The sequence below is a fragment of the Protomyctophum parallelum genome (assembly GCF_964188405.1).
Source record: "Protomyctophum parallelum genome assembly, chromosome: 15".
NCBI classification, from domain to species: domain Eukaryota; kingdom Metazoa; phylum Chordata; class Actinopteri; order Myctophiformes; family Myctophidae; genus Protomyctophum; species Protomyctophum parallelum.
The window spans coordinates 33,574,172-33,600,637 of NC_139710.1; the positions used below are offsets into that span (position 1 = coordinate 33,574,172).

General features: G+C 44.6%; 2 protein-coding genes across 2 annotated transcripts; one reads left to right on the forward strand and one right to left on the reverse strand.

Moving 5' to 3' along the window:
- Positions 1 to 1,191: 1,191 nt before the first annotated feature.
- On the reverse strand, positions 1,192 to 17,482 carry suds3 (SDS3 homolog, SIN3A corepressor complex component). Its single transcript, XM_083784377.1, has 12 exons — positions 17,270 to 17,482; positions 14,544 to 14,613; positions 13,363 to 13,418; positions 12,482 to 12,553; positions 12,270 to 12,289; positions 11,849 to 12,005; positions 9,051 to 9,163; positions 8,674 to 8,730; positions 8,551 to 8,572; positions 7,730 to 7,835; positions 3,642 to 3,726; positions 1,192 to 3,212 (listed from the first exon to the last, which is right to left on the reverse strand). The coding sequence occupies exons 1-12, from the start codon at positions 17,379 to 17,381 to the stop codon at positions 3,114 to 3,116; spliced, it is 969 nt and encodes a 322-aa protein (XP_083640503.1). The 5' UTR covers positions 17,382 to 17,482; the 3' UTR covers positions 1,192 to 3,113.
- A 5,094-nt stretch (positions 17,483 to 22,576) lies between these two features.
- LOC310871807 (small glutamine-rich tetratricopeptide repeat-containing protein alpha-like) lies at positions 22,577 to 23,473 on the forward strand (the record flags this gene model as incomplete). The annotated part of the gene is made up of 1 exon (XM_083783442.1): positions 22,577 to 23,473. The coding sequence occupies one exon, from the start codon at positions 22,577 to 22,579 to the stop codon at positions 23,471 to 23,473; it is 897 nt and encodes a 298-aa protein (XP_083639568.1).
- Positions 23,474 to 26,466: the final 2,993 nt, after the last annotated feature.

Genomic DNA, 26,466 nt, shown 5'->3' on the forward strand with positions numbered 1-26,466 from the left:
GACAAACTGGGGGTCGGGGACCCCAGGCCAGTCCCCCAGACAAACTGGGGGTCGGGGGGCCCAAGTGAGTCCCCCAGCAAGATGTGCAGCATTGTATTCTCACTCAACAGTAAACAAAGCAACAAGATACAGTAACGTTTAGACTAGAGGGTGTCACTGTCTGCACATTTCTGAAGTTACAATTGTATGACCCAAGACCTTTTTAATACCAAATTGGTATTGAATTACATAAGATGTGAAGTGTGTGACGTTGTGGGGGTGCATACTTAGTTTAGACTAGTCATTGGTTAGACATGGGTTAAGGTTAGGTTTAAGGTGAGGGTTTGAGATAGGTTGTAGTTTAGGACTAATGACTGGTCTAACCAAGTAATATTCATCTGTGGAACAGTCAAACTCAATATAATGCCTACAATTGCAAGTGCTTGATCAGGCTGGGGAGGGGGGGGGGGGGGGGTCGCCAGTTCAAATACGATTACAGTATTTTGGGGGGTTATGGCCTGAAAGCTTTGGAACCCTTGTGCACTACTAGTGTCCAGTTGTGCCTCTATATATTTTGTTTCCAACCACACATTGCAACTTCATTATGTACTTATACCCTGAAAAATATAAAACGAGTTACGTTTGATGTTAACTTGTACCTCAGTGATTTTCACTATTAAATATATATTTAAAATGTTTTTTTGTGGGTCTCAATCTAAGGAGGTTTGGGGAACACTTGTGAGGGTGACAGACAAACTGACTCTCTCCTCCCCCTCCCCCCCCCCCCCCCCCCCCGCGATAACATGACAGTAAAGATTCAAAATTAGAAACCCATATACATTTATTTTTTTCCAAAAAGAAACCACGTTTCTGGTACACTGGATTCTCAAAACACAACAATATTGTACAAAAGAAAACAAAGAAAAAACTGAAAACTGAATGAAATGTATAGCCTCCAATAATTATTGATGACGGTACAAAGTATCCTAACTAAACCCTTTGGGTGAACAGACGGAACACTCCCAGACATGACTCTAGCCCATTCTGACCCGAGATCAGATTCATACGAGGTTTCCACTGGACACACACTGGTCTGATGAACCCATTCTGACCTGAGATCAGAGTCTAAAAATGTCAGTCGTTCTTCGATTTAAAAAAAAATAGCAGACCTACAAGCTCGTAGCGCGCCACTCTGTGGCGCGCTACGAGCTTGTAGATCTGCTATTTTTCAATAGCTAAAGCATGACATGATGCTAACACCAAAATGGGTTCCCGTTCAGAATGGGCTAGAATCAACCACAGCATCAGATGCTAAGATTATAGAAAAACTAAGGCAACAAACAGCAGCAATACTATTATTGCTTCATATTTACATTTTTATTCTTGAGAATAAAAAAAGAACACACAGCAGAAAGATGGCCTCCCTGGACAACCGCAGGGCTGCGCTTCAGAAAACAACGTGAGAGAAATGTGTCCGTGGAAAAACACCACGACAGGACAGGAGGAAGCCGTCATGACAACAGGATGCCAGAAGAGAAAAGCCTCATTCCAATAACCAGGAAATCTCAGCCACTGGCTCACTGGCTCTCACACTCTCACACACACACACACACACACACACGCTCACTCACAATCGCTCACTCCAGAATGGCAAATTACGGTGAAATTGGTGTCCGGTCGAAATATGTGAACATCTTGTGGACTTCACACAACTTACATACGGTATAGAGGTCTTTAAAAACGTGGCCTGAATAACATTACGTTGAACTCTGCTAATGAAAAGAAAGTGCAATGATTTACAGTTTTCAGACACTTACATTATTATGTGACGTCAACACGATTGTCACATTTCAGCAGGTCACCAATTTACCCGGAACACCGCCGTGCTGTATAGTGAGCGAGTGGACGAAATGTTAGGGTATTGGAATGTGGCTTCAGGGTCTGCCCAAGGAGAATAGACTCGGTACCAGTCCAGGTCTGTGAAACCGGAGTCACCAACATGTCAGTACACAGAGGGTCTGCCCAAGGAGAAAAGACTCGGTACCAGTCCAGGACTGGGAAACCGGAGTCACCAACATGTCAGTACACAGAGGTTCTGCCCAAGGAGAAAAGACTCGGTACCAGTCCAGGTCTGTGAAACCGGAGTCACCAACATGTCAGTACACAGAGGTTCTGCCCAAGGAGAAAAGACTCGGTACCAGTCCAGGTCTGTGAAACCGGAGTCACCAACATGTCAGTACACAGAGGGTCTGCCCAAGGAGAAAAGACTCGGTACCAGTCCAGGACTGGGAAACCGGAGTCACCAACATGTCAGTACGTGGACAAAGACTTGGTCTTGTCCGTGGGAAAGTTTTAGATCTTCTGTTTTACACACCTTTATGATGTTCGTATTAATCTGATCATAACAACCACTTACTGAATGTCAAGTCCAACTAGTACTAGTGGTTCTCAAATGTTTTATTTTCAAGGACCCCCTGTAACTCTGAGTGTGTTCAAATGGAACCAAATGGATCCCCAAAAGGTCCGTTTGGTTCCATTTGAACACTCTCAGAGTTCCAGACCTGTCATTCAGGGCTTTCTATTTATGCGTTTCTGGTATCATTATTGTCCACTCATTTTGTATGTCAAACTTTATGTGGACAAAAATGTCCACCACAAGCCAACGTGGTGACTGATGATGACCCCTGACCCCTGCTGCGAACAGGATAAGACGAGAAATGATTGCGTAAAGGAAGGGAAACGTAAAGAGGCAGGCCCGGTATTAACCCATTCTGACCTGAGATCAGATTCATATGAGGTTTCCACTGGACACACACACACACACTGGTCTGATTAACAGGCCCGGTAGAGAGAGCCAGGCCCGGTAGTGTAGCGGTGTGAACAGGGAGTGATTGCTGATCCTACTTGGCTGACAACAACAACAACAAGGTAAGAAAGAGAGCTGAACAAGAGACCTCATCCTTGGGTGTGAAAGAGTCTGGGTGGTGGTGGTGGTGGTGAGGGGGGGAGGTAAGGAATGACGGAGAGGAGACTGCACGTCAATATCGACCGGAAAGTGGCGCTTGCGGAGCGCAGGATGCGGTGGAAAGGATGGATGGATGAGCGAACGAGGAAGTGATGGGGAAGGTTCTGTTTCACGCGGCCGACCGCCGTCGGATGACGAACGCCCCCCTCTGTAGCTGTCCCAGGTAGATCCTCATCTTCGTGCTGTCGCTCGTCTTCCTCACCCAAATCTGAGGAGAGGAAAAAAATATAACAAAAGTCTAAAAAGAAAATCCCTAAAAACGGTCATTTAGAACACGCGTTCTACAGCCAAAATGGCTCACTGTAGACCAGGCATTAGCATGCTAATGCCTTTCTACTGCTAATGCACCATTCACCATGCCAGATCATGGTTAGGGCGTTGGAACGCTGTGTGTTCCCCTACCGTACCCGGGGTGGGCAGATTGTTGGGCACTGCGAAAACTTCAGATTTTTTTGGTTTTGGTGCAATTAATTGGATTAGCCCTTATTGCCAATGAGCACCACTCTGACATGTCTCTCCAATGTGTTGCCACCCACGCTAATCTACCCAGCCAAACAGCTGTACAGAATTATATTCGGATAGAATCTGACATCGCCTGCAAACAGCGACTCGGACAGTAGTCGTAGCCGACGCTCACCTCATTGGTTCCCACCGAGCTGATGACACAGCTGATCTTGGTGTTGTCCTTGGACTCCAGGTAGATCGCCTGGCTCTTGTGGTACCTGTACACACACACACACACACACACACACACACATGCACACACACACACGCACACGATTATGGATTTGTTATGAGGAAGGCCATGAGCGGAATCATGGCGCATCAGTGAATGGTTTCACTGCACACATATATATACTAAATAATTGCACCCAGACAGACGAATAACTCTCCATCCCCCTGAGACATCTCTAACAATAGGTAATCTGACAGTCATGTCAAAACAAACACTCTTTTTCAGCCCCCATCTGTCACCGGGAGGAGTAGCCCCGCCTCAGAGGTTGACGCCGCCCGACAACCACAACATGTGATGGTTAATGAGGCACGCTGCTGGGATAATGAGGCAGATCCTCACGGGTAAACTTGCCTTAGATCGCAGGTGACTGGGCACTGGTTAACGTTAAAGGTATATTCAGTGATTTCACTCAAAAAACCTTAGGTTTCGTTTTTGGCTGTGGGACCCAGCCTTTCGTCCAATCAGGATAGAGAGTCAAAAACGAAACCTAAGGTTTTTTGACCCCCAGGTGTTAACTGGGGACAGGGAGGAACTCCTTATATGGCCAGCACACTCTATAGTAGGGAGGATTATCACAAGAAAACAAAAAAATAAGTGATATTTGAATTAAGTGAAATCACTGAATATACCTTTAACCCATTCTGACCTGAGATCAGATTTTAACGCACAGACGAATGGTGGTTCTTTAACGCATTTTGACCTGAGATCAGATTCTAAAAATGTCTTCTAAATCCTGACAGTTTTCAAAAATAGCAGACCTACAAGCTCGTAGCGCGCCACTCGGTGGCGCGCTATGAGCTTGTAGATCTGCTATTTTTCAATAGCTGAAGCTAATGCTAACACCAAAATGGGTTCCCGTTAACACTTACAGCACGTAGGACGCCTGAGAACGTCATAGGATACCGAACGTAGAGTTCTAAGGACGTCTGAGGACGTCCTAGCGACATCCCAGCGATGCGGGGCGAGATATTAATATTCAGAATTTTTCCTATTTATTTTTTTGGCATTTCGCTTTTCGCTTGCCGTATGCTAACGCTCAGTGCAACTATTAGCTTATTATTGACTCCCACGTTAGCGAGACGGAAAGAATGACTCGTAGCTCCTAATCCAGGGCGCTCTCCGTGGTGATGAATAGAGCGATATGCTGGCGCTTATTTTCTGCTCCTCATCCGTCTCTCCCGCAAAATATGAACGCTTTTTGGAGCGTAAAACAATATATTAAGATGATCGGGGATGTTGAGGTCACTTTGTAAAGTCAACTTTTTTAGGAAAGTGTTTCCGGTTCATGGCTTTCAAAGTAAAAGCGATCAGACACCTCCGGTATTCTATAGCCTATATTTTGAAGGCAGTCGGCGTACTCAATGTGTTAACAGTGTTGTTTTCGTCGACTAAAACTATGACAAAAAATGTTCGTCGACTACCTTTTTTTCACTGACGAAAACTAAATGGAAACTAAAGCTAAAACTAAGCGACGGTGACTAAAACTAAGACTAAATGTAGTGACAATTTTGTCAACAAATAAAAAACTAGACTAAAATGTTAGGAAGGGACTAGTGGACAAGAGATCCACTATAAGTCATTTTACACTTGGTTGCATGCTGAAAATAGCAGATCTAGAACGGTCTTTTTCAGCAAGTGTAAAATCAGTCATTACGACGGCATCAAGGCCAGACAAAATACATATTTAGTAGACTAAAACTAGACTAAACACTAAAACATTCCAGGTGACTAAAATTTGACTAAAACGAAATAAACTATTAAAGAGTCTATGACTGAAACTAAAATAAAAATGTTCCGCCAAAAACAACACAGATTATACAAATGTCTTAAATCCTAAGATCCTAACAGAGTTTCTGAAAAGCATCCGTTTGCCATATCATGGTTCCTCAAACTCTTTCATGTCAATGACCCCCAAAACGGTTAGTTATTTGGGCTGCGGACCCCCACACCCATCTGAAAATATTAAGCAATTAAACATTAAAAAATGTTTGCCTTAAAAAGATACTCTTTGGTAAAATAGAAAACCAAACAAAATGTTCTGGTCCAGGATACACATTTTTATCCAATCATCTGGAGAGACGAAGGCAGTTTTTAACCAGACATTTCCCTCTCATCTAGTTTCAATTTATAGAGACTCTGCTTTCCAATTCCACTGGTTTGTCTTGTATCCTGTACGAGGTATCTCTCTGATTTGATACATATTGGTGTTCCGGCTTGAATAATATATTTTTCCATTGCCTAAATAGCTGGAGAGACAGACGGTGACGGTTACTGAACAACCACACATCATTTAGAGACAGACGGTGACGGTTACTGAACAACCACACATCATTTAGAGACAGACGGTGACGGTTACTGAACAACCACACATCATTTAGAGACAGACGGTGACGGTTACTGAACAACCACACATCATTTAGAGACAGACGGTGACGGTTACTGAACAACCACACATCATTTAGAGACAGACGGTGACGGTTACTGAACAACCACACATCATTTAGAGACAGACGGTGACGGTTACTGAACAACCACACATCATTTAGAGACAGACGGTGACGGTTACTGAACAACCACACATCATTTAGAGACAGACGGTGACGGTTACTGAACAACCACACATCATTTAGAGACAGACGGTGACGGTTACTGAACAACCACACATCATTTAGAGACAGACGGTGACGGTTACTGAACAACCACACATCATTTAGAGACAGACGGTGACGGTTACTGAACAACCACACATCATTTAGAGACAGACGGTGACGGTTACTGAACAACCACACATCATTTAGAGACAGACGGTGACGGTTACTGAACAACCACACATCATTTCTGTGTGAATATAGAGCCATTTAAGTTCCTCTTTATGAAAGGGGTAAGGGGGGGGGGGTGTATTGTTCAGATGCTGATAGGCTGCACCAAACATTGTCATGAGGTCTCTATCGTAGAAGCAGACTGCAGCACTGTACATAATTCAGACACTTTCTTAGACCATTACATTATCCCTTCGCTATCCAGTAGCTCTTAACTTAACCCATTCTGACCTGAGATCAGATTCTAAAAATGTCTTCTATGTCAGTCGCGCTTCGACACTAATATCCCTGTACTGTCTGCACACTGACTGCAGAATACACTAATATCCCTGTACTGTCTGCACACTGACTGCAGAATACACTAATATCCCTGTACTGTCTGCACACTGACTGCAGAATACACTAATATCCCTGTACTGTCTGCACACTGACTGCAGAATACACTAATATCCCTGTACTGTCTGCACACTGACTGCAGAATACACTAATATCCCTGTACTGTCTGCACACTGACTGCAGAATACACTAATATCCCTGTACTGTCTGCACACTGACTGCAGAATACACTAATATCCCTGTACTGTCTACACACTGACTGCAGAATACACCAATATCCCTGTACTGTCTACACACTGACTGCAGAATACACTAATATCCCTGTACTGTCTGCACAATGACTGCAGAATACACTAATATCCCTGTACTGTCTGCACAATGACTGCAGAATACAAAAGAAAAACACCAACCATCAAATCGTAAGTGCTTGAAGTGATAGATAGAGTATGGCTATGTTGCCATCTAGTGGTATTATACAGTATTACAGTCGAAGATCACCTTTGAGGCCCTGAGTCAGTGGTTCTCAATGTGGGTTCTCCAGGGGTGCTTGGAAAGGGGGGGGGGGGGGGGGGGCTGTACAGCATCACAATCATTCTAACCACTTCAATATATATATATATATATATATATATATATATATATATAGCATTTTCTAATGGGGTTAGAAAATGCAAATGGGGGGGTTGGGGTGTCCCTGGCACAAAACATTTTTTCAGATGGGGGGGAACACGGCCAAATATATACATTTGGGGACCCTTGGCACAAAAGTGTTAAGAGAATCCCTGGAGACACGGCTGTGAGCCTGACTCATGTACGCTGAAAAAGGACTCGTACCATCTTTTGTCGTAGTAGAGTTTCCCCTCCTCGATGCGAGCCTCGTAGCGCTGGGAGGGGCTCTCCATGGGGGTGGTGGGGAGGTGCTCTGGGGATGAGGGGGAGACTGGCAGAGGAGAGAGGGGCTGTTAAATAAATCTACTTCACCATGTCAAACCCAGTAGGAAATCAATTTGCTAAAAGTATGCAGAAATAATGCTCGATTCGTTGCGCTACGAGACGTGCGACTGTTTAAAAGCGTGCATGATCCCTGGCGAATTATTCCTTATGTAGCCTTAATAGATTATAATTGCTCTATATTACTAAAATTACAAATAAAAATAGCACCTTAAATATTTTATTCATTTTAGAAATAGTTAATCTTTCAATCAATAGGGAAATATTTTCTTACGGTTGTGTTTATATTATGTCATAATCTGTTTATATCTGCATTTGAGAAAACAAGCCCATATTTCTAATCAGTTGAGATTGAGAATAAAAGGCCTTACAAACGTGGAGCGACAAAACGCGGCTATAGTTCATTTTCAACGAGACCTGCATCTTTTGCTCTGAGAAGTCGCGGTGCGACAACAACGCAAGCGTATTTACGCGAGCGTGGTGCCGTGAATTTGTTGCGCGCGTGCTCGTTACGTGCACACTCCTCCCCGCGACTCAACAGACCTGGATTCTGTTTGGCTTCTTTTTTTTTTTTACGCCTGCGTTCCTCGCTTCACGTTTGCAAGGCCCTTAAAAATCTTAAAAATAAAAGCACGTACAGTATTGTGAATAAACCTCAGCATTGTTATGGTCAACACAATTCTATGACTTTAATGCAGACATACCTGGACGCTTTGGTGACTTCAGCTGCAAAGAGAATATGTAGAAAAACATTCAAATGAAAGTATGTAATGAGAAAATAAATCTTTGTGTCTTTGTGTTTTAGTATTTAAAGTTACCTTAGTTACCTTATTCAGTGTTCTTAGGTCTTCTGTGATCTGATCATCCGTTAGCAGGTAATTTAACTGGGGTGAGGTCAGTTAGGGAACATATTTAATAATAATATATATAGTAATAATAGCTATTTAACTGGGGTGATGTCAGTTAGGGAACGCAACACGGGCACATATTTTTGCATTATCGTCTGTCGGGTGGACACCTCCTACTGTATGTCCAAAACTGACCTTTCAGGATTCAAATTCAAAAGTAGGAAAAAATATCAACAAATCTCAAAGCGTGTGGCTTCGTGCCACGTTTCGACCTTGTGCATCTGCTACGTAGTGTGAGACGCTGTATGACGTGGTATGCCGTAGAATAGATTTAACAGAAAACGTGCAGAGGTTACTGTATGTAAAAGGATATCAGGTGCAGGTTTTCTTCGTTTGTCTGGAATGGGGACGGGGTCGTTGGGTCGCCTCCGCAGTTTCCTGGTCATGATGGGCTTCACCTCCATGGAATCTGGACGTGAGGAGAGTCAAAGGTCAAAGTCAAAGTCCTACGATTAGTCACACACGTTACCGCAGTGAAATTTGTTCTCCGCATTTGACCCATCTGTTGGAGCGGTTGAGCTGCAGAGTGTGCCACGCTCGGGAATCATTAGTTGATTTGACCCCCCCGAATCCAACCCATTGATGCTGAGTGCCAAGCTAGGGAGGCACTGGGTCCCATTTTTACAGTCTTTGTTTGGTTTATGACCCCGGGCCCGGGGATCGAACCTCCGACCTACCAGTTTCAGGACGGACACCCTGACCACAAGGCCACTGTCTGAGACGTGTGCACGTAACAGAACATTGGACACTCTGGGACTTAAATAACCACTACAGATTGTACTATCTTCATCTGATTCACAATCTTAGCTTGCTGTTCCGTTTGTGGTCACAGACAAGATACACAAACCAACTGTCGCTCTAGCACACATGCACATGCCAGCGTATACACAACTTCCAGAACTTCCACCAGTAGGTGATAGCAGATTAAGATCCAACATAACACAATCACAGTACAAAGGGCTTTAAGCAACTAGTGGACTAGTAAATCCACTAGTCGACCTTGTCGACTAGTTTTTGTAGGCCTCAAGATCAGCTAGATTATACTAATGTAGTTTTTAAATGTACAAATAGTATTCTTTTTTAAACTAAGCCTACCTATTTTTTTACATAATAAGTAGGCCTAGTTAAACAACTAGTCGGCTAGTAAACTAGGCAATTAGTCAACTAGTAAAAATCACTAGACGTGAAAGCCCTACTACATCACTGCTAAACCAACAGTCTCTCTGCTGTGGTCATACTACTTATTACCACTACCACATTAACACTTACTAATACTAAACAGGGACTTTAAAAATATAATGAATACAGCTGCTACTGAAATGATTTGTATGAGTATTAAATTATATGTATTTTAGCCGTGTTGAATTAAAACTGTCCGTTTTACACTGTGTTGTAAGATTGCCAAAAAGGTACATTTCCATTTTATACTAATTGCCAACATCAAAACGCAATTTGCAGCAATATCTGGTTTCCCCAAATATAATGGCTGCAACAGAGTGCTTATGCACTCGTACGGCACTAATCACAACAACTCAGAACCAGTGATGTAAATAGGTTTTCAATGTGATGGGTCCCGGGACCCAGGGGTGATCCTTTGGGACCCAGGGGTGATCCTTTGGGACCCAGGGGTGATCCTTTAGATGGGTCCCGGGACCCAGGGGTGATCCTTTGGGACCCAGGGGTGATCCTTTAGATGGGTCCCGGGACCCAGGGGTGATCCTTTAGATCATTAGGGACATTTTATGAGTCTTACTTCAACGACATACAGTACAGTACAGAGTACAATATTGCATCCCAGGACACCCCCGGAGGGAGACATGATGATTTTATCCTGTCTCAATTTAGCGAGTCTAAAGCCCTAAACCACACCAATGCAACTCCTTGGGTCCAAACGGTTGCAAAGAGTTAACGCTAAAACCATCTCGACCCTTTGGTGTGGTTTGGGGCTGTTGAATTCCATGCGTTGAATCACTAGGGCAGGGGTGTCCAAACTACGGCCCGCGGGCCCGTGATCCAATTCTAAAAATATAATGGAATATGGCCCGCACATGAAACTTGCACTTGACTGTATTGTATTTCTTAGTTTTAACACTAGGTGGAGCTACTGTCTTGAACAAGGCAGCTTCTCCACAAAACCAAAACCGTTTCCCACGAGTGATAGAGATTGACAGGTTCCTTAGCGGCTAAGGAACCTGTCAATCTCTATCACTCGTGGGAAACGGTTTTGGTTTGGCTTAGCCAATCAGATTTCGAGTTTGCCCTGCTGGGCGTTTTCTTTCAAGTACCAGGGCCAGCTAGCTGGCCTTCTGTGACGTTAACGTCTTGCTTCGATCCCATCTGCTGAAAATATTGTCCAATGAGAAAAGAGTACTGAGTGTTTGAAACCTTCTGCGCGAGTTCCCATCTGTGGGTTGATTGAGCTCGCTAAATTAACAGATTTAACTCACAAACAAACACCAAAAATGACTGGACTAGGAGAACAAACTTTGGTCCCGGATGGTGATGTAGGCTGTTTTATTTCTGTAAGCATATTCAATTATCAAGCATAATTTACCTACATTTGATTGATTTTGCTAACTTTAATACACAACAGGTGAGGCGATATACCTCATCTCTAGTGAGTGGCCCAGCCCTTCCTATATTTTTCTGTATGTGGCCCTCAGTGAAAAAAGTTTGGGCACCCCTGCACTAGGGTCTACTTGGGTCAACGTGCAACAAGACACATCACACCACAGGGACAACGCTAAAACCGTCTTGACCCTTTGGTGTGGTTTAGAGCTATTTGAGTCACTGCAGAACATGTATATTTTAGTAGGACCGTAGGACAGGTATACGCGTCCTGATTTATTCATTTTGCGCCATGCGTTGGTTTAGGCGCAGGGTCGTCTTAAGGTGTTTAATATCGCTAGAACATTGCCTCGCTGTGTTTCATTTTTTTTTAACCTCTCCAGTTGCTATGCACCGTTGCTAGGGCACCGTTTGTTTTCACTCAACCACACTGGCTTCTGTTTTAGGACGCAACTTTGCCGGCTTTTTAATCTGTGTACGGACATGTCGGGTGACCCCCCCCCCCCCCCCCCCCCCCCCTACGTACCGCCTGTCAGCTCCATCGTTAACTTCTCGTTCTCAATCATCTTCTTCTTCTCCTCCAGCTCAGCGATTAAGTTCTCTTTCAACTCAACCTTCTTGTCGTCAAACTCCTTCACGGCGGCTTTCTTCTCTTTGATGTAGTTCCTCTCCACCTGCTCTGTCTGGGGGGGCGGGGGGGCAGAGACACGGTGGAAAAAGGAGATCAGAATAAAAAGAAAATCGAATAAAAAAAATCTTGTTCAGCAGTCCAATTGCTGCTAGATAGAAAACGGTTCAGGAGTGTCTGGTGTTATTGCTCATGAATGCTCCTGTATCCAACTTAAAAGAGACTCGCTGAGGTGTTCTGAGGTTCACCTTACAAGTCACAATTGTAATTGTGAAACGTGGACATGCCATAAACTGCAGCATGAACGAACGGTGCTTACCTCAAGCTGGAGGAACAGATCTGCAGAGACAAAGAGAGGAAAATGGTGTGAGTGTCTCTGTTAACAAAACATCAGCAAAGAGATCCAACATGGTGGTATGTGTGTGTAAAGAGATCCAACATGGTGGTATGTGTGTGTAAAGAGATCCAACATGGTAGTATGTGTGTGTAAAACGTCAACGTCGTGTTCTCACAGCGTTACTGAAACCTTACCCGCATTGCGGAGCCTCTCTTTGTACTGCTGGTCCAACTTCTTCATTCTCTTCTGGTACTCTTGTAGTGTTCCTGCAACACAATGTAACCTTTTACTAAACTGACGTTATTGTCCTGGTGAATTCCCAGATCATTATCTGCATAGAAGATGTTGCTGCAGGAACACAGCACCGACCCACTAGAGTAGTGGGTCGGTGCTGTGTGACTAGACTATCCACTGGATCTATTCTGGAAAATCACTGTTAACCAATTCAGGACGGGAACCCCTTGTGGTGTTTTAAGCAGTGTTGGGAAAGTTCTTTTCTAGTTCAGTTCACAGTTCAAACATTTAAAAATGAACTTGTTCAGTTCATAGTTCATCATTCAACATTTTTGTATTATTGCCACAGCCCATAGGAATAAAGTCTGCTATTGGGAATGAACTCCAATAAAGTGACAACTTTTACAATATCTCCATTACCATTATCCAAATTAATTCCATATCATTCTTTTTACATTTTGGAAATAATAGCTCTTTTGCAATGTGAAATGCCAGCGAATTCTTAATCCTTTTCCTCGTCTTTTATGGGCACACTTGTGAAAGCTGCATGTACGGCTGAGAAAGATTAGTTAATTTGTGTTGGATAAGGACTTATTGGTGGGGTTTCCGCTAGATATTAAGGCCTGTTTAGGGTGTGTTTTAGCGGAGTCTTGGAGTCTGCAGCTAATAACATTATATTTCTGGGGGTCTTTGACATGAAATAGCTTGAGATCCACTGATATAGAAGAAACATACAGTAGGTTTTTCAGAAAACATCTGGTATCAGGTCTAAAATGGATTAATGAAAGAAATCAATGGGAGTGCAAAACAAAAGAAAATAAATGCGTCTAGGATTACCCACCTTCTTGTAATTGCTGCAACTGTCTTTTCAAAGAGGCCAGTTTGTCTTGGTACATCCTGCAACACAAACATCGATCAGGCAGCTGAACTCATTCACCGTCTGCGGAAAACTCCGTCCTGTGCGCTCAAGGTGTTAATGATGTTCTATTAATTTCAATCACTTCTACACTGCCCCAAAATAAAACGCTTTCTCAAGTGCAGTTTGAGAATAATTCCATGAAATTTTCAAGATTTTCAATATCCTCCTTAATACCATTCTGCAAATGGAGGCACTGCCTTCCTCTGAAATATCCCACGTTATGATAACAAACAAAGCCTCAGAATGGCTTTGTATTTAAATGGCATTTATTTACGTTTGGACTCAAAGCGGTGTGGGGTAGAGCAGACCTCACAATGGGAAAATGCAATTCATGCTCAAACACAGGCGTGAGTTGACGGGCTGCTTCAGGGCTGTTTTTGGGACCATTTACAGAGCAAACATGTTTACATAAATGTTCAGATTTCAAATATAAAGTACTCTCACCATGTGTGCCACGGGCGTTAAGACATTACCTGGTACAGCGATTAGCACTGCTGTTTAATAAAAAGGCATTTTTATCCGAGCGCCCCGACGCAAACAGTGTGTGTTCAGAAAACTCAGTTGGACACCGGGGGAATGCACTTGCCTAATCGTTTGTATTGGCAGTGCGGTCAGTGTGCCTATATCGAACACACCCAGTGTTTCAGAGTGCAACACATCTCCCGACCGATAGGGGCGCGTAGTTGAAAGCCTATTGGCGGAAAAAAATAAACAATGCCGAATGCCGAAAAAAATAAACAACGCCGAATGCACGGGTGCCAATAGCCGTACCAGGAAAATTCTAACATCCGTGGCACCTGTAGCGAGTACTTTATATTTGAAATCTGAACGTTTATGTACACGTTTGCTCTGTAAATGTAGCGTTCCCAAAAAAAATAAACGTCTGAAGTTTCGCCATGACGTTCGTGAAGTACGAGCGCCATGTGAACCAATTAAGGCTAGCTCAAACAGTGCCAAGAAGCCAGCTTTCAATATACAGTAGTACTAGTATGGATGTCTAATTTCCCTGAGTTGTGCCTTTATTTTGTAAGAATACCCTTTAATAATAGGTTGTCTGCATCATATCATATCACTTACTTAATGACAAAGAGACACACACTTACTGTTCTTTGATTTCCACGTAGTCATCCTCATCATGCTTGGCCAGGTCTGTTTCACTGGCATCCTCGGTGTCTGCAGAGAAGCAAAGACAAGATGTCAAAGCAGAGCCAGAGTAGGACAGAGTTACGCAACCTCCGTTCACTTCATGGGGCTTCAGTCCAATGGCGGCTGTCCTACATAGACTTCTATTGAATGGGGGGACAACCGGAAGTATTGAATGGGGACAACAACCGGAAGTTTACGGAATGCATTGGAGTCTATGGACTCGCGCGAGTACATGAATGAACCACATGACCGTGCTGTTTTATGCCCCCTCAATAATTGCAACCCTTCTATTAGATGGCTCTGGATCAAAGAGACAAGATACCACACACAGTACAACTTCCAATCAGCTTCCTTCTTGTGCAATGATCTGAGCCAGCAGATCTTACAGCTCATAAAGCATGCCAGGGTACAACCACCTGCACAATCCATCCATGCCCTGGAAGTACTGTCTGTTACCAGTCCAATGCAGCTACGCCTGCTTTATACTTAGTTCAGTTGCATGCATTGCAGTAAATAGCAGATATACAAGCTCAGTAGATAGATCAGCCATTTACTGAGCCCGACAACGAACGGCACGCAACTTACTATAAATGAGGCTTTAAGCCTTGCCAACGGCACGGCACCAAACCGGGCCTAAAACGCTGAGATGAAGTTGAAGAGACAGACAGACAGGAGTCACAGGACAGGACAGCGCGTGGATCCATTTCCACACAACGTGCGGTGCGGTGCGTGGCAACCAACCGTGGCCGTTTTTTCAACTTGACAGTTCAGAATGATCCACGTAGAGATGAGATGACATCCTCCAAAACTGTATTATCACCCCATATCACTCTGTCAAAAAACACCCAACCTTCTTTGAGACGTCGTCATCCCAGACCCTGCACTTCCACCACGGTCCCCTAACGGTAGATGTCTCTGTCAAGGCCGCATGGAGGAGGAGGAGGACGACACCGGGCCGGGTCGGATTAAAGTGAAAGCCTCTCTCTCTCTCTCCAACTCTTCCGTGTCCCAGCCAGGCTGAGCCAGCCTGCAGCAGCTCTCGTTGCTAACGTTAGCATGTTACCATTTAGCGAGGAGTGGAAGGAAGGGACGGCGGTGCGAGGAGTGGACGGACGGAGTCACTAGGCAGTCGATCGACGCCAACAGAACAGAAACAGAGGCCCGACAGCCCCAAACAACTCACCACCACCGACCGGGCCCAAGTTTAGTCTGATCATCAGCTTTTAGAAACATAAATACACGGTAATAATAAAAGACGACGCCGGTGGTACCACACGTTAAGAAAGAAGGCCAGGCCCCCAGCCGGCCGGCACAGAGCTGACACAGCACCTTTTCGGTGAACAGCAGCCGGACAGGCCAGCCCAGCCAGCCCAGCCCAGCTAGCAGCAGCGTCGGGTCCGACTCCGTCCGAAGGGACGTGACGTTCCCCGGCCGGTGTTAGTTAGCTTCAAGTTAGCCACCAGCTGCATCGAAACCATTATTTTTTTTAGCTCCATTGATCAATGTTAAAATAAAAACACACGACGAACAGGTAAACCAACCATGCAGGAGGCCGGGACGGTCCGTGAAAAGAAGTGGATCCTATATCGGCTCTATTAAATAAACGACCAAAAAGGGAGTTAGTTTAGTAGGGTATAGGTTTGTCTTAACAAACTAACCAAAGCAATAATACCTCGCATCGCTGTCATGTCATCCTCTCTCTCCCGGACAGCGTCCTGTCCTGTGTGTGTCTCTCATGCAGTCATAGTGGTGGTGTGGTGGTTTAAACAAGGACACACACACACACAGTGACGGCACGCGAGCAGAGGCGAGAAGGTTGATTCGGTTGCGGACTTTGCGGTGCTGCTGAGTGTGTGTGTGTGTGTGTGTGTGTGTGTGTGTGTGTGTGTGAGAGAGAGAGACAATGTGTGTGTGGTGCTCGTGTAATACTCTCCCCATCGCTGGGAACGAAAGATAAGCAGCCGAGTTGTTGGCAAAAAAAATATTAATAATAATAATTATAATAAATAACATATCTACATTCTACACGCTAATAAACGCGTCGCACTGTTATGTTAATATTGTAGATCTGTTCCTTCTTTTTTTTCTTTTTTTTTTTATGATTATTTTTTAAATTATTAATTAAAAACGAATCGTGCAATATGTGTCTTGAAATGAACACATTTATTTATAGCCAGCCACGCGAGAGGACAGGCTTTTCGTCGGTCATTTATAACTCAAAATCGCGAGATAAAATGTAAAAAAAAAAAAAAAACGCAATTTCGAATTGAGAAAATGGAAAATAAACACATTGGGAGTGTTTATTATACATGATCCGTTAAAGTTTGTCTTTTTTAAAGACGTTGGTGATTTAATTTCCAGCGGGTTTCACTTTCAATCAAACCTCAGCCAGCCAAAACATCGTTTAGCGCGTTTTAAACATCTATAGCGGGGCGGTGTTGTTATGTTTTTTTTTACCTCTTATTTAAAAAAAGCTCCCAGACGCAGCAGAGTATAGTACCACCAGGCGCGTATTAAACCTTTTATTACACAAGTTGTATTAACATTAATAATTTCAATAATTCTTTGTCTTGTGTCCAGCAAGTAGTCTGAGCCCCCGTTCGGTTCGGTTGCTTCGGGGTTGTTTGAATAGGTTTGTTCGGGTTGGTTCATGTTGTTGTATGTTTTTGTTATTTTTCTCTACCTTCTTCAGAGTCTCTCCCTCTGAAGCTGTGATCCTCCTCGTCCTCCACGCTATCCAGCTCCTCCTCGTCGTTGTAATAATCCACCATGGGCGACAGCAACGTTGAGGCCATTATTATAATATAATAGCAGCCGTACACCGTACAGAATATAAACAAAACGTCCAAAATAAACAACAATCTTATTTGTGTTTTGGTTTTTTTGCACACACACATAGACACACATACACACACACACTGGGCTTCGCTTGGAACAGCGCCTACAACTGCCAGGACCGCCACCGAGCTGTCCGACGATACGCCTGCATACGCTGTACACATTAATTAATTATCACTCGGTTCTATATACGTAAATGCTGTGAACGGATGATGGCTGAATTATTTTTCACTTTTGATTGATGTTATTAATACTAATTTACATGTTTTACAGTAGCGTTGGATGTCAAGATTGAAACAGGCGCGTAGGCGCCTACCATGTTTTCTTTTTTGTATTATTGTTTTTATTTAATTTTGTATCTGTAGCCTATATGACTTTATCTTGAACAAATAAAAAGTGTTTCTATGCATTTGGTGTATTACCTTGTGTTGTTCTTTCTCCCTGTAAATCGCTCTGGTTTAACTGTAAAGTCCATAGAGTTATATATAGGTTAAAGTCAAGAGCGGTCTGCTAAATGTCCAGTGTCCACCACTGACGCTGTACACACATTCTGCCACCAGAGGTCGCTGCAGCTCAACAATGTACACCGCAACTCGGCGTGTGAGTAACCTCGCCACTAGGCTTTCCACCTCGGAGGAAAAGTGTAATTGATTGATTGATTGATTGATTGATTGAATACTATCAGTTTGTAAAAAGAAGCACAGGGAAGTACAGTCTGCTAGGAAGATTTTAAACCCAAGAAAGCCTACTTGGCTACTTGAGTTGAACCCGTGCAGCCTGGGTGAAAAGCAAAGATTCCTAAACTGCAGCTAGACCTTATGTTTTTTTTTTAGATTAGATTAGATTCAATTTATTGTCACTGCACATAGTATACAAATACTTTGACAATTAAATGAAGGGTGGCGTCTAGCCAGACGTGCAATACATAACAGTAATGCAGTAAATGAGAGAATAAGTACAGAAGAATGTACAGTATGTACAGAATAATAAATAGAATAAATAGTAATGAGTATGATGGGAGAACCAAGCATAATCTGGATAAGTACATGAGAAGAAATAACTGTACAGTGCAAGTAGGCCTAGTGCATATAGCATATATACAGTATATGCACAACCACCCCACACACATACCCACACTCTCTAACATGCTAATGCATATAAGCATGGTAGAGGGATGGAGGGACGGAAGGGGGTCAGAGTTCAATGTCCTTGGGGGAGGGGGGGGGGGGCAGAGTTCAGCAGGGAGACAGCAACAGGAAAGAAGCTCAGTGGCGTACACAGACATTTAGAGGGGCAGGTGCTCAAATGAAAATAAGGGCACCTTGTGCAGCACATTTTGGTGCTTTAGCTATTGAAAAATAGCAGATCTACAAGCTCATAGCGCGCCACCGAGTGGCGCGCTACGAGCTTGTAGGTCTGCTATTTATTTATTTTTATCGAAGAACCACTGACACCCCTCTAGCACCCCCTAGTGTCTATCTGTGCACGCCACTGAATAAGCTGTTCCTGAGCCTACTATAGTACGGGAGCCAATAGTTCTGTAGCGCCTCCCAGAAGGGAGAAAGGAGAAGAGTCTGTGGGTTGGATGAGAGGGGTCTTTCACAATACCTCTCGCCCTACGCAGACATCTCCGGCGCTGTAGATCCTCAATGGATGGTGAGTTGTGTGCCGATGATGTATTGGGCCGTCTTGACTACCCGTTGCAGGGTCTTCCGGGTCAGAAACTGTACAGTTGTTATAGCCTACCACACTGAGATGCAGCTGGTTAATATGCTCTCAATGGTGCAGCGGTAAAAGTTCACTAGAATCCGTGGAGACAGGTGAGCCTTCCTCAGTCTCCTCAGGAAATAGAGACGCTGCTGCGCCTTCTTGTACAATGTACAGGATGGAGCAGTTGAGAGCCCATGAGAGGTCCACAGAGAGGTGGACACACCCAGGCACTTCAAACTGGACCCGCTCCACCACCGCCCCGTTGATGTAGATGGGGCAGCGGGGGGACAGCGGTGGCCGAACGGTTTGCGGAGCGGTCTTGATATCGGAAGGTCGCTATAGTTCGTATCCCCGGACCGGCACGTTAAAATTACCACCGTTGAAGTGCCCCTGAGCAAGGCATATTGAACCTCTACCATGAAATGTTCTATGAGCAGGGCCTGGCTGTAAACAAGTTATTGAGCTTAGTCCAGTTACCCTGCATGGGTAAACATGGTAACTTTACTTTGCTTTGCTTTGCTTTGGTATGGTCACAGAGGTTAGCTCTCCTGTCGTCCACAATGAGCTCCTTTTTCTTCGTGGTGTTGAGAGCCAGGTTGTTGCTGGTGCACCACGCCGCCAGGTGCTTGAATTTAATCTTAATTTAACTTTGAGAGTGTACAAATGGAACCATATGGACCCTAGCAGGTCCATTTGGTTTCATTTGTACACTCTCATGTTACAGACCCATAAGGGTCCATTTGTTTCCAAACTATATAATTTAGCTGGGGACCCCCTGGAACTCCCTGAAGGACCCCTGGGGGGCCCCGGACCCCACTTTGGGAACCACTGGCCTAGACTACTATTACAGTACCTAGTGGTGACGGGTAAAAATGTTCACTATTCACTATAGTCACTGTTCAAAGTATTTTTTTAATTCAACAGCTGACTTCAACATGCTTAAAGGTGAGTAAACAACAACCTTCATACTATAAGTAATGTTGTGGAGTCCAAAGTACAATATTATGTGTTTTTAATAGAAATGTAATGTTTTGGTGTTAAAAAGAAGAAACTCAAATAATGTAGCCTAATGTAATTGAGTACAGTACTTGAGTACAGTAGCCTACCGGTTTTAGGTCATGCCATTGGATGCCACTCCTGCGGGAGCGAAGGTCAGTCAGAGGCTGTGTGCTTGTAGATCGGCTATTTTCAGCAGGTGTAAAATCAGTCATTACGACGGGATCAAGGCCTGCCAAAAGACATTTTAGTTGACTAAATCAACTGTAGATTTAGTCGACAAAAATCTTATGATATTTAGTCAACTAAAACTATAGACTAAAACACTAAAACATTCCAGGTGACTAAAATGTGACTAAAACTAAAATAAAACGTTTTCAAGAGACTACGACTAAAACTAAAATAGAAAAGTGCTGCCAGAAAACATCACTGGTCAGAGGCGTTTTAATGAACTTGTCATGACACCACCGCATGTCCTTCATAAGACACTCCATAGTGCAGTGTGCCAGCTCGCTGATAAGACCCTCTGGGCCTGTGCCCACCCTCTCAGTCAATAGCACGTTGTGTTGTGTTGTCCAATTGCTGACCGTCTGGGGAGAGAGACCATTTGTTCTCGCCGATGAATTGAACTTCACTGTTTTCTTTGATTAAAAAGCTGCTGGCGGATACAGACACCGCATCCTAATCCCTGGATTCCTTTCATCAGTTGGTGGTGGAGCCTGACTTGTTGATAATCTAATAGAAAGCATATATGCTTAAGTATACAAAACAACAAATACATATGGCTCTGGTTCCCAAGGCTATACTAGTACATTTACTCTGATTCGTCCTTCAGTGACTGAAGGGAAATATAAGACTGAAGTTCAGAGTTTTGTTCTTACAAAACTGTGCTGCCCGTTCTGTGAAAGAGAAAACACTGCCACACTATCAGTTTGTCACTTGACTGTACGGTCGATAAATCACAGACATCAAATCAGTAAAAGACATACAGTAAGTAGCAACAATGTTCTGAGTAGAGACTTGGCATGGACCTGAATACAAGACTAAACGCTCACAACAATGTTCTGAGTAGAGACTTGGCATGGACCCGAACACAAGACTAAACGCTCACAACAATGTTCTGAGTAGAGACTTGGCATGGACCCGAACACAAGACTAAACGCTCACAACAATGTTCTGAGTAGAGACTTGGCATGGACCCGAACACAAGACTAAACGCTCACAACAATGTTCTGAGTAGAGACTTGGCATGGACCTGAATACAAGACTAAACGCTCACAACAATGTTCTGAGTAGAGACTTGGCATGGACCCGAACACAAGACTAAACGCTCACATTTGTCTTCCTGCTGGCGCTCTGTCAGCGATCTCCATCCATGAACGCGTACCATGGACAGTTCCATATAGTTTCAGAACCATGGAGAGCGTTGCTGTGTCCAGTAGACCTGACAGAACCTGGACTGGGGGGGGGGCAATAAATGAAAAATATTTGCTCCATTGATTAGAAATTGATCATTCAAAATACGTTCCAAACAGTTTCTTGGTGGAACAGCTCTCAAAGTCACTCTTTTAGCCTGTAAAGAAACACAAACAAAGCCGATTCAGATTAGAACATCACAAAACCTAGTAGGCTACTGTTTGTTTTTTAAATGAAAATGTGAACGACCTCGATTTTGCTATTTGAAGATCCAGATCTGGGTGTATGCGTGTGTGTGTGTGTGTGTGTGTGCGTGGCCATACACCCAAATATAGGCCTACGTACGTAGGTACTGACATCACAGATGGTTGACATCATAGAACTGGCCGATTGGCTGAGAGGCATAATGACGTCATGCCTCGGTGCTCATACCGATCGAAGCTCGTTGGAAATTCAGAACTCAGTCATAAAGGCTCAACTGATCGTCTATACCCGAGATAAAGAACGATCCCCTGAACACCTACACCTGAGATAAAGAACGATCCCCTGATCACCTACACCTGAGATAAAGAACGATCCCCTGATCACCTACACCTGAGATAAAGAACGATCCCCTGATCACCTACACCTGAGATAAAGAACGATCCCCTGATCACCTACACCTGAGATAAAGAACGATCCCCTGATCACCTACACCTGAGATAAAGAACGATCCCCTGATCACCTACACCTGAGATAAAGAACGATCCCCTGATCACCTACACCTGAGATAAAGAACGATCCCCTGATCACCTACACCTGAGATAAAGAACGATCCCCTGATCACCTACACCTGAGATAAAGAACGATCCCCTGATCACCTACACCTGAGATAAAGAACGATCCCCTGATCACCTACACCTGAGATAAAGAACGATCCCCTGATCACCTACACCTGAGATAAAGAACGATCCCCTGATCACCTACACCTGAGATAAAGAAAGATCCCCTGAACATCTACACCTGAGATAAAGAAGGATCTCCTGTCACAATGTCAGACAACACCAAACGACTCGTCTTCTCCATCATCCAGTTCTTCAACGACCAGCTCCGTTCCGGGAAACTGTCTGCGGGTTCCCAGGAGGGTCTAGAGGTGGCCGTGCAATGTCTGGAAACGGCCTTTGAGGTTTCCGCCGACGACCAGACCCTCGCCGTCTCGCAGACGCTGCCGGAGATCTTCTCCGACGCCGTGTCCAAGCTCCCTGGGGCGGCCGCCGCTGCTCCTCCCCGGGCCAATAAGGCGGACACGACGCCACCGACCGACCAGCAGATGGCGGAAGCGGAGCGGCTCAAAGTGGACGGAAACGCTCAGATGCTGGCGGAGCGTTTCTCGGCGGCCGTGGAGCTGTACTCCAAGGCCATCGCCCTCAGCCCGCGGAACGCCGTGTACTACGGCAACCGGGCCGCGGCCCACGGCAAGCTGGGCAACCACGTCGGGGCCGTGCAGGACTGCGAGGCGGCCATCCGGTTCGACCCCAAGTACTGCAAGGCCTACGGCAGGATGGGCACGGCTCTGACCAGCCTGAACCGGAACACGGAGGCCCTGCGCTTCTACGAGAAGGCCCTGGAGCTGGACCCCGGCAACCAGACGTACAAGTCCAACCTGGCCATCGCCCAGCAGAAGGTGGTGCAGAACCCGCCCCAGGCGGGCCCCACCGACGGCGGGATGGGAGGGATGGACTTCTCGGGTCTGTTCAACAACGTGGAGCTGAGGAACATGGCGACGTCTCTGATGAGCAACCCGCAGGTGTCTTCGCTGATGAACAACCCTCAGCTGCAGCAGCTGGTGTCCGGGATCACCGGGGCCTTCGGACCAACCGGAGCGCCCGGCGCAACCGAAGGCGGGACGGCCCCGACAACAGATGGGGGGAGTGGCCAGGCCTCATAAAGGCAGTGGCTTCCCAAACTTTTTCATGGCAAGCACCCCCAAATCAATCTGAGAATCCCATCGTCAAATATTCGGGAAAACAGCGCCTCCCCTGTTGTTCCTTGCCGCGAGGCAACAGTCTGTCTTGAGAGACTACCCCCAAATTGACACTAATTAGCCCGCGGACCCCCCCTAATCCCCCATTTGAAGAGACGTGCCAGGGACCCCCATAAGAGAAGATTTGTACGTCTTTAGCAGTGATTCTCAACCGCTTACAGGACCCCCAGTTTGACATGAATGGTCTACGTACGGACCCCCATTTGATGGCCTTTCTATCTCTGACTCCGAGACCCCAGTTTATATTGTACAATCAATGATGTTAATTTGAACTCTGAGAGTGTACAAATGGAACCAAATGGACCCACTTTGGTGACCCATGTCCTAAAGGCAGTGCTTTGGCTCAGGGTAAATAGCCTTTTCCATCCACGGCACCCATGAGTTATAGCCTTATTACATCCATGTCTAATTACAGGGTACCCACTTTGAGGACCCTGTCTGTCCATGAGGACAACCCTTGGCTCCACCAGGACAGGGGGGTCAGACAGTTGACTCGACGGCTGAGAAGGTCCAGTGAAGTTGCTCTGTGTCGCATCGGCAAACGTTTTCAACGTTCACATTATTCCACTTGGTAGTTTTTTTTTTGTGCGTTATGCATTGAAGGGAAGCATGACGTCTGTCACTCGAGATCCGTTCACCCCACCGACTTCAAATTCGACACACGCATTTCCACACCCTCACAGGGAGTGCAGTTGGTCGAATCCAGAACCGCCACAAAAGGCCCGTGCTCTGGACACGGACGGCCCCTGCCCAGGCTCCAGGCTCCAGGCTCTGGACACGGACGGCCCCTGCCCAGGCTCCAGGCTCCAGGCTCTGGACACGGACGGCCCCTGCCCAGGCTCCATAGAGACAGTTACAGAAATGTCCATATATGGGCATAAAAAGGGACACAGTTGGGTGGATCAAGTTCCCATCGAAAAGCAGGTGTCATTCTCTGCCGTCCTTTTCCTCCTTTGTAGATATAGTTTGTATTTGTTGATCACGTGTTATTTGTTAAACTATGTTCATGAATTAAATACACATATACTGTAGGACCACAATGAACTAATAGGCCATATAGCGCAAGTACTGCTATATACTAACTAATGTCTGTTAACCTTATACCCCACCTTAAACAGTACCTTAAGTACTGCTATATACTAACTAATGTCTGTTAACCTTATACCCCACCTTAAACAGTACCTTAAGTACTGCTATACTAACTAATGTCTGTTAACCTTATACCCCACCTTAAACAGTACCTTAAGTACTGCTATACTAACTAATGTCTGTTAACCTTATACCCCACCTTAAACAGTACCTTAAGTACTGCTATACTAACTAATGTCTGTTAACCTTATACCCCACCTTAAACAGTACCTTAAGTACTGCTATACTAACTAATGTCTGTTAACCTTATACCCCACCTTAAACAGTACCTTAAGTACTGCTATACTAACTAATGTCTGTTAACCTTATACCCCACCTTAAACAGTACCTTAAGTACTGCTATACTAACTAATGTCTGTTAACCTTATACCCCACCTTAAACAGTACCTTAAGTACTGCTATACTAACTAATGTCTGTTAACCTTATACCCCACCTTAAACAGTACCTTAAGTACTGCTATACTAACTAATGTCTGTTAACCTTATACCCCACCTTAAACAGTACCTTAAGTACTGCTATACTAACTAATGTCTGTTAACCTTATACCCCACCTTAAACAGTACCTTAAGTACTGCTATACTAACTAATGTCTGTTAACCTTATACCCCACCATAAACAGTACCTTAAGTACGTCACCATCAACAACCAATAAGGGACCACCATTCTTACCACCGACACACACACACACACACACACACACACACACAGTCACACACACACACACACACACACACACACACACACAGCTACCAAACTTACCTTAGTTACTTCATCACGAATGGTGGTCCCTTTTCACAGTACTTGCACGCTCTGCTCACGTAAGTAACAAGTCTCCAGGACTTGTTTTTGTCAGTTAACACACATGTCTGACTGTACCACGTGCCGTTTACATTTGTGTCTAGACTAGAGGCTAAAGAAATCACACCTATGTGAAGTGAGGGGCGTTCTTACATCAGCATACGGGACAGACAGGGGCGAAAACATAAGGAAGGCACTGCATAATAAGTTTGTGTGATGAGCACTTTATTTACAAATATAATTAAAAGCTCTGACAGATTCCATGCTTTCTTTTAACCCTGGAAAAGAAATTAAAGTGCATGCAATAATAAAGCATCATACTGATCTGGTTTTGATAAGAAAATACACAGCTTGAGAGAGTTGTGGTTGAAGCCAAAAGAAGAAAAAATAAACCAGAAAAAGATAATGTGATTTAGACAAGAATTCAAATAGATTCCCATGATGACAGATTACTGACATTGAAATGCTTTAAGAGGAAGGAGGGAGGGGGCAGAAAAAAAGAGAATTGCTCTTAAAAAATCTGATTTGAGTAACAGTTAAAATACAATACGAAAATAAGTAAAAGCTCTCCATAAATTCCGTCTATACACAAAATACAAGCCCACTCCCCCCCCCCCCCCAACCACTCCCCCCCGACAAAGCCCTTTGTGCTATAGCTGGGAGTCAGTCGCAGTTCGCGTGGTAGTATTGTTCCCATTGGCTGCCCAGTGTGCAGATAAACCAGTACGACTATTCCCATTGGCTGCCCAATGTGCAGAGAAACCAGTACGATTATAAAGCATTGCCTGTCAACGTACGGGGTGGCCCCGGGGACAACCAACCGGTGATCCAAGTTAAGTGGACCAACTTTACCGTAAAGTCAGAGAGAGAGCAGCATTACAGAACGGAACCACATTTTGGTTCCCATTTTGTACGTCTCTCAAATAATTATTCCCCCATTAGAACCGGG